Below are 8,718 nucleotides of genomic sequence, written 5' to 3'. Positions count from 1 at the left end.
CGGTGCTCCAATGTGGGTCTCTGTCTCTGTCTCCTTTCATTGCCTGATGAAGGTTAATATTCAGGAGGATGCCTATATGTATAGTAGTATGTATAGTAGTATGCCTATAGTAGATATGGAAGTAATTTTAAAAAGGCCAACAATCAGACCACCTGGAGTGGAAATGTATAGCTAAGAGACATAACAGAACATGCTAAAATAGAATGCATCAAACAAAATAAACAAAAATGAGAGAACGAATGTTTGAAAATAGACTGCCAAAGGAGAAAAATGTGAAAAAATATAATCATAATAAGGAAATTTTACAGGAACTTTGAAATAGCATCAAAAAAGCAAATATTTTTGCTATAGCTTTCCAGTGAAACTTGGAAATGCCAAGTCTGTAGAAATCTGTTCAAAGAGATGATAGCAGAAAGTTCCTCAAAACATAATGGATACAAAAAGCTAGTTAGTGGAAGGTCAAAGAACAACAGCTATAATCAAATAAGCCAAGTCCATTGTAAGACAATCATATTCTTAAAAGTTAAGCCAAGGATGGAATTTTCCAAACAGGGAAAGAAAAAAAATAGCTAAGCTTGACTGAAAAGATCTCAGAAAAGATCTCACAAATGGGGAGGGATTGAAGATAAATTCAGAATTGAAGCAGAAACTTCTAATCAAAATTGCTATGAACAACAAAGTTATTCTTTAAAAGTTTATGAGATGTAAAAACATTACCAGACCAAAAAAAATCTAGGAGAAATTATATTAGCAAACCTGAATATATGAAATGAGTTCTTCAGTATGAAAGAGACTTGAACAGCAAAGATTAGACTACTCACTGACAGAAGAAACATTACTAAATATTTCTGAATTCTCTCATGTAAACATAGAGCATAATTTATTTATATCTTTAATATGAAATTTTAAAACAAAACAATTAAACTAATATGTCCAATGATACTCTAAGAGAGATGTAAGCAACTGATCAAAAATTCAAAATGAAGAAAGCAATACAGTACAAATATTAAGAGTTTTGTTGGTCATTTTCTCATTTTATCTTTCACTTCTCCTTTATCTTATAATTATGTTAAGTCACTACCATTTCAAAATTGTTTATTATAGTCAAAATATTTTATAAGCCCCATGATAATAGCAAAGAATCAATATGTAGTAGATTCATAAATAGTAAAGAAGGAATTCATTCCATTACTAGGGGAAATTTATTTAATCACAAAACAAGACTGTGAGAAACTAAAAAGGAGTTGGAGTATTGAAATGCTGTGAATACCATATTTGTATGTGAAATTCTCAAAATTAAGTTAAAAATTTTAAACTCAATAAAACAAATGATCATAATAAATTAAATGTGTATGAGCAGTGAGGCATAGAATAGCTGAATGGAATTGCTTTTGAAAAGTCTACCTATATATTACCTATGATAGACTTATTTCTCTTTAGTAACACACCAATGTGCAATATGAAAGTGGAGGTATAAAAAACATATTCCACATACAGAACCCACATAACAACAAAAGAATTCCGTGTGATGAAAAGTAAGAAATTGTCAAGTCAAACCAACACAAGGAGTAAAAGATGACCAATATATGATAATATGGCAATTTCATCAAGAGGGAATAACAATTTTATATAAATACATATACGTGTTTATTTAGATATATAAGCTTCCATGTTAAATATTTCTTTCCACATGAATACACCTCAATTAGTGAATTCTTCTTCAATATTACATATGAAAGAAATTTTGTTTGTTACTACAACAGAGATGAATCTGAAGAGTGTTAAAGGAAATGTCAGGCACTAATAGAAAATTACTGTGTAAATTCATTTGTCTGTAGAATCTAAAGAAGTTGAGCTCATAGGACAGGGTAAGAAAATAAGTTACCTGAGGTAAAAATGCTCAGGAGATGTTGGTCAAATAGCATTCTATTTAGCTTAGACAGGAAGACAGTTCACAAGGTCTATTGCATATCATGATGATGATAGATACACTAAGGATATATTGCATATTTCAAAATTCTTTTGAGTGTATAAGATAAAACTTGAAACAACTAATTTCATATTGCAAATATACAAACACATACTGTGCACCATGGATGAAACAACATAAGCCTGCTTTCTAAAGATCTTTACTATTCATTTACATAAAAGCCAACAAGGTTTAAGCACAAATAAAGCACGCTGACATTTCTTACCTCATTTAATCTATACAAAATTTCATGAGATCAGGCTCCTCCCAGCATTGCTGGGAGATGAGCAAATTGAAATGGAAAAAAATGTAAATTTTATGTCAAAAGATGCACAAACTTACAATAAAGAGGGCAAGGTAGGCTTAAAGAGTATGGTACCGCTGTCTCCATTCAAACTGTAAAATGTCCTTCAAATAAGGAACAGGATTGACCAGATTTTATCTTCTTGGGTACATCATCAAGAATCTGTACCAAAAGAAGCCATCCTCTGATGCTCAGAGCTGGAGATTACAGTTTTTAAAAGTATCAGTGTTCCTGATACTATATGATGTTGAAATGGAAAACAAATCCCTGACTATGTCTATCTGGTACTGTGCAAGGATGACATCAATCAAACAATGTACCTAAAACATCCAACTGGTACTTCCTCGTATAGTCTGTTGTAAATATTTAAAAATGAAGGAGCTCCCAAGATCAGGGTGATGTGTGTCAAATGATTCAGCTGAAGTTCTCTATTCACACCAAATAGAAAATTAAAAATAAAGTGAAAACATATATATATATATATCATACTTAATAGTGTATATATATAAATTTAATTCAAATAATAACATATAAAATGGCTGAATATAACAATTTGTTTGAATAAGAACAGTGAGAGCCAAACTGTGAGCCCTTCCTAAAGGGTGGAGTGTACTGGCAGAATATGTCTCCCCAAGATCCTTTTAAAAGCCCCAATGACCTCCTTATTCCTCAGGCTGTAGATGAGGGGGTTCAGAGCTGGGGTGATAATTGTATAGAACACAGAGATGATATTGTCTTGCTGAGGACTGTGAAAGGAACTGGGTAGGACATACATGAAGGTGGCACCCCCATAGAACATCCCAACTACAGTAAGGTGGGAGGAGCAGGTGAACAGGGCTTTCTTCCTGCCTTCATTTGAGGGCATATGCAGGACAGTAGACAGAATTAATGAGTAGGAGGTAAAAATGGCAGAAAGGGGAAGCAATAGGAATATCACCCCTGTTACATAAACCATGAGCTCATATTGAGAAGTGTCTACACAAGCCAACTTCAACAAAGGAGGAACCTCACAGAGCAGGTGTCTGATTTCCCGGGACATGCAGAAAGGAAAGTGCATCGTGTACACTGCGTGCCCCAGTGCACTAAGGGATGCTAGGATCCATGATATGGCTACCATGAGCCAGCAGATCTTTGGACTCATGAAAATCATGTAGTTTAGAGGATGACAAATGGCCACATATCTGTCATAGGCCATAAAGGCCAGAAGGAGGTCCTCTGAACCACCCAATGTCATTGCCGAAAACAATTGAAGCGAACAACCCACAAAGGATATGGTGTTGCCTTGGAGCAGAAAATCCACAATAGCCTTGGGAGAGACAACTGATGTGAAGAGGAGGTCAATGAGAGACAGCTGTCTAAGTAGGAGGTACATGGGCACGTGAAGCCGGGCATCCACTGTGATGACCAGGAGCAGCAGTCCATTGCTGGTCATTGCCAACATATACAGGGCTGTGATTGTGGCACAGAGCAGTTCAGGTGAGCCACTGTCATCCAGAATTCCAACTAAGATGAAGCCACTTTCGAAGGTAGAGTTCCTTAGCTCCATTCTGAGTGGACTTTTATGTTGCCTAGAAACAAATGCATTCTCAGTGGAAGCCTTTCTAAGGGGATTCAAACCAATCTGGAATTGCCCTAAGATACTATGGGATGGCTAAAAAGGATATCATGCAGCATCCTTTTCTTTTCTTAGCTAAGGATATTTTCTGGCTTCTGAATGTTTTCACTGAATATTGGTATAGCCTCAGTTAAATAGGAAGCAGCACATTGAAAACTCAAAACACTGAGAATTTTTTTCTTAAGTTAGTAAGTAAATTTTACATAGGCAAATATCTTTATAAGCAGATAAAATCATATCTGTCTGCATATTAATGAGCATTGATTTAAATTCTGTTTCTAGCTAAAGTCTGCTTGTGATTACAATACAGATTTTAAAGATTAATTCATAAAATAGTTTCATTTTTTCATTTGACTGTTATGCCTCTTCTTCCTGATATAATTAATTGATTTCTCACAAGAGTAATCCTTCGTCCTTGAACAACATGATCCCTTTTACTTTTCAAGCATCCTCTCTTCCTTTACTAATACTTGCTATTTTAAAAAAAATGGAAAATAATTCTAAACTGGATAAAGTAGTGGGGGAGATATAATTTAATGACAATTTGGAAAGAGGAATACAGTGGTAACTGCTTATTTGAAGGCAATGATGAGTATTTATTTAAGAGTGGACAAAAAATCAGATGGGCTTCACAGAGGCATGGCAGATGTCTATATTTATATAGCACACGATGAATGGTATCTTACAAGAATAAGACATTTCAAGTAAAGCCCAAAGCAAAACCATTATGCAGGATTTAGAGAAAAATGCTGACTTTAAATAATAGTTTACAGTTTTCACAGATCTTACCAGAAGGACTCCTGCCACACACTGAATTCATATAATTCCATTTGAAGAAGTTGAGAATGAAATGAAGTATGTGTTATAGTGTCTGTCTGTCTGTTTGTCTGTCTGTCTGTCTGTCTCTCTCTCTCTCGTGTGTGTGTGTGTGTGTATGTGTGTGTGTGTGTGTGTGTGAGAGAGAGAGAGAGAGAGAGAGAGAGAGAGAGAGAGAGAGAGAGATTCCATTTTAAGAATACATGTGTTTCACTGTTGGGTAAAAGAAAAGGGAAGCATGAAATGGAAAGAGAAGTGAAAAACTCACCATGAAATCTGTTTTCCCACTGTAATTATTCCTTTTTATAATATGTATCTCTACACCAGTTATGTCAGATCATAATCTTTAATTGAGGGGATCATAATTGGAAGGGTCACATGAGCCAATTCTTTTCATTCACCCAGTCACCATTTCCTGAGAACCGACAATGTATCAGGAAATGAACTTGATACTATAGTAACTTCAAAAAATTTTAAACACCTCACACAGAAATCTGTATCATACAGTATTGATTATTGATAGTTAAATTAAAATATTGAATGTGGTGAACATAAAAGAGAAGTTTCAGGAACAGACGCCCTGAGGATGTAGCACATGAAGTGCAGTTACATATGAATAGTATCTGACTAAGTCAAAAAGCCCAGTATGCAAAAAGAGCAGTGAAAGATGGCACCATGAAGGTCAGTACACAGAAGAGCAGTACAGTATATCCTTTCCTACTCTTTCCTCCTTGAACTGTGGACAGATGTCAGCCAAAAAATGCCCTCTTAAAAATTATATCTTACAGTTCCATGGCACCTAACCTTCCACTTACTCTATGATATCAAAATAACAGTCTTACTGCAGAAACCCTGTGTGGAAGTCCTTTGCTTAAGCAACCAAAAACATATATAAAACAAAAGAAAAAAATAAAGACATTTGGGGTAGTGTTTCTGGCACATGTGAGACTTGAAAAAAAAGCTTTTATATAGATTTGGTGGAAAATATCTGGGAAACAAATGGAGACAGACAATTTTCTGGTACATTCTTCTAGATTTCTGTGCCCAAGTGTGAACACTATTTTAAAGGAAAGATAAGGATTGGGATTATATTAAGATGATATAAGTAGAGCCTAGGATCTTACCCACTTCCCTCTGAATCAAGACTCATGATTTCCCTCATATCTTCATTGTTGTCTCTTCTTTCTGTCCTTTAAAGAGGAAGAACAGGGCATGCACATGAGGCTAGCATAGAAAGAATCTATTTCTGGAAAAATGGCTTTGCAGCATGGTGACCACACAGCAAGAGTTGTCAGCAGAGGTCAAAAACAATTCCATTTCATAGAGATGGCCAGAGGAAATTTAGGACATGGAGCTAAGATTTGGAAACGTTATCATACATTTGTCCCCTGTGTCAGTGTGCAGTGCATTTAATTTTAAAAATTGTTTTCAAATGGCTTTTCTGTATTATTTTCAATGTCAAGCAGATATGTAGGCAGAAGGAACTTAAACTGGCATCACCCCTTTGAGGTAATATTCATCTGGGGTCTGATGCAGATGCCAGGAACTTAAGACAATCCAAGTATACAGAGATTCAAGTACTGAGCTTTACCAGCCACCCAGCAGGATGAATTCTGGATGTTTAGACTGAAGTGAAGAGTGTCCCCAAACATTCAGAGTGGGTTCCTGCATGGGGTATCTAGAAAGACTAGGGTCTGAAGACTGAGGAATGAGAGAATCTATGAGAAGTGGAAGCTTTTGATATTGATTCTTAAAACGTACAGCCCCCACATATTGTCTAAATCAGATTCACAGCCCTTACCTCTAACCCCAAAAGGCAGAGAGGTGTTTCTTCTATCAGGGTGATCTTCAGAGCCTGTATGGCTAGCCCTAAGACCAGGGAGAATTAGTCCTGCAGTAGCTTCTGTTGCCAGTCTTTTCTTTGAAGGAGATGGGTGCAGGTGATCAGCTGAGTTCTAGGACAAGATCTTAGAAAGTGAGAGGTCAAATCCCTCAGTATGTTTTTCATCTACTCTCATAGAAAGTCCTTCTGTGATCTGCACATAGACACAGATTCAGATTTAGAAAGAGTGTTCATTATACTTTGCTAGCGCTGAAATACAAATCACAGGTAAGTAGAGATTCTATTTTACTCCAACTCAGAATGGCTATCACCAAGACAGAAAACAACAGATCCAAATTGTTCTGATTCTCATCTATTCTCTATTGTAAGGGTTTGTGGTATAAAATGGGCACTGGAAGAACTTGAAGAAAGAGTGTGGGTAGGACTGCTTAGAGAAGACCAATATGTGCCTGCTTTCATCATCCCAGGGGCAGTAATGAATCCCAAGCTTTTTCCTGAGGGAGGCTTGACAGTGTCATCCTCCCAGACGACATGACCTCCCTGGTAAATGCTTCTCCTGAAGATTGTATTTTAATGAATCCTCCAGTCATATCATCTGGCCTGCCACTTTTGTATACTTCATCCTTCAAATCAGCTGTGGGGTCTTGGTTTTTCTCCCCAATATTGTCTTTTCTCAGTTTTGATTTTTTTTCTGTTGCCATGCGCCCTACTATAATATTCTTGCGCTGTTACCTTTTGAAATCTTAAGCCCCAAATAAAACACTTTCTTTTATAAGTTGCTTTGGTAACGTTTTGGGGTGTTTTTTTTATAGCATTATAGCCAGTTTAAGACCAGCTTACATGTAGGTCACATGTAGGGACCCCCAGATGGAATCAGTTTACTATGTAACTTTCTGGCTGACAATGTTTGAACGAAGTTTTCCACTCTCCATATTTATGGTTCTAGATAAATTCTCAATTTTAGCTGCAGCCATCCTTTATTCACTGATGGAGGAAGGTCATTGGTTAAATAAAAAGAACCTGCTTGGCCCTCATTGGTTAGAAGATAGGTGGGAGGAGTAAACAGAACAGAACGCTGGGAGGAAGAGGAAGTGAGCTCAGACTCCACAGCTCTCCTCTCGGGAGCAGATGCCTCAGAGAGACGCCATGCTCCCCACTCCTGGGAAGATACACGCGATGAAGCTCCGACCCAGGATGGACATAGGCTAGAATCTTCCCGGTAAGCACACTTAGTGGCGCTACACAGATGATTAGAAATGGGCTAAATTAATATGTGAGAATTAGCCTAGAAGAGGCTAGATAGAAACGGGCCAAGCAGTGATTAAATGAATACAGTTTCCGTGTAATTATTTCGGGTAAAGCTAGCCATGGGGGCAGCTGGGTGCCAGGGACGCAGCCCCACTGCTCCTATTACTACAATTCACAGTCATTTTACAACACAGGTTTAATTTTTTCTGTCCTTAGTACGTTTGAAATCCAAGGCGAATGACCTCAAACATCAAATGTGAACTGTTCACAGCACAGACCTGCCCTGCTCTCAGCAGAAGTTAGCCTCAGCCACTCCAGTCCTTCCAGAGGTTGTGGCTTTCTCTTTGTTTGCCCTTAGCATCATCTCCAGTGACTGTTCCTTTCTCATCCTGCTATTCTTGGGAACAACATTCCTCATTCTGGACTAGTGTTCCATCTCCTTGGGATGCCTTCTCATTGGTGGCTACTTATTGCCATGCTTTTCCACCAGGGCCTTCTCCATGAAGACTAGGAAACCAGGCACAAATGTTAGAGGACAATTTGTGTTCATGACTATGAATATTCCATATACATTCTTCACTGTGTATGATAACATAATTCCACCTGCTTCCATGTTGTCATTCTACTGAAAATTTAAAAACACAAATATATTTGTGTAGGGTTAAGCCAGCCCCTTTAGGGGGCGGGTTTGCCTCGGGTGAATGCATTTGGATAAATCGGGTGCGCGGGAGGCGGCTCTGACCTTTCCTTCCTGCCTCCTGTGCTACGCGGGAACCTCGGTTCTGTAAGTTTATTTAATCATTAAACTTGTATATATTCTTTAATATCTGCCTGCATTTATTCACGCAGCTACATTTGGCGCCCAACGTGGTCCACAGGGTTAGGGACATCTTTTAGTGGTTGGTTTAGGGTTGAGGGGATGG

The 8,718-nt window shown here is 37.6% G+C and overlaps 1 protein-coding gene across 1 annotated transcript; it reads right to left on the bottom strand.

Moving 5' to 3' along the window:
• Positions 1 to 2,868: 2,868 nt before the first annotated feature.
• LOC101985802 (olfactory receptor 2AG2-like) lies at positions 2,869 to 3,819 on the bottom strand. Its single transcript, XM_026781654.1, has one exon. It carries the CDS (start codon positions 3,817 to 3,819, stop codon positions 2,869 to 2,871), a length of 951 nt encoding a protein of 316 aa, XP_026637455.1.
• Between the last annotated feature and the right edge of the window lie 4,899 nt (positions 3,820 to 8,718).

The sequence above is a fragment of the Microtus ochrogaster genome, chromosome 8 (genome assembly GCF_000317375.1).
Source record: "Microtus ochrogaster isolate Prairie Vole_2 chromosome 8, MicOch1.0, whole genome shotgun sequence".
Lineage (NCBI taxonomy): Eukaryota > Metazoa > Chordata > Mammalia > Rodentia > Cricetidae > Microtus > Microtus ochrogaster.
This window is presented reverse-complemented; position numbering and strand designations above follow the sequence as displayed.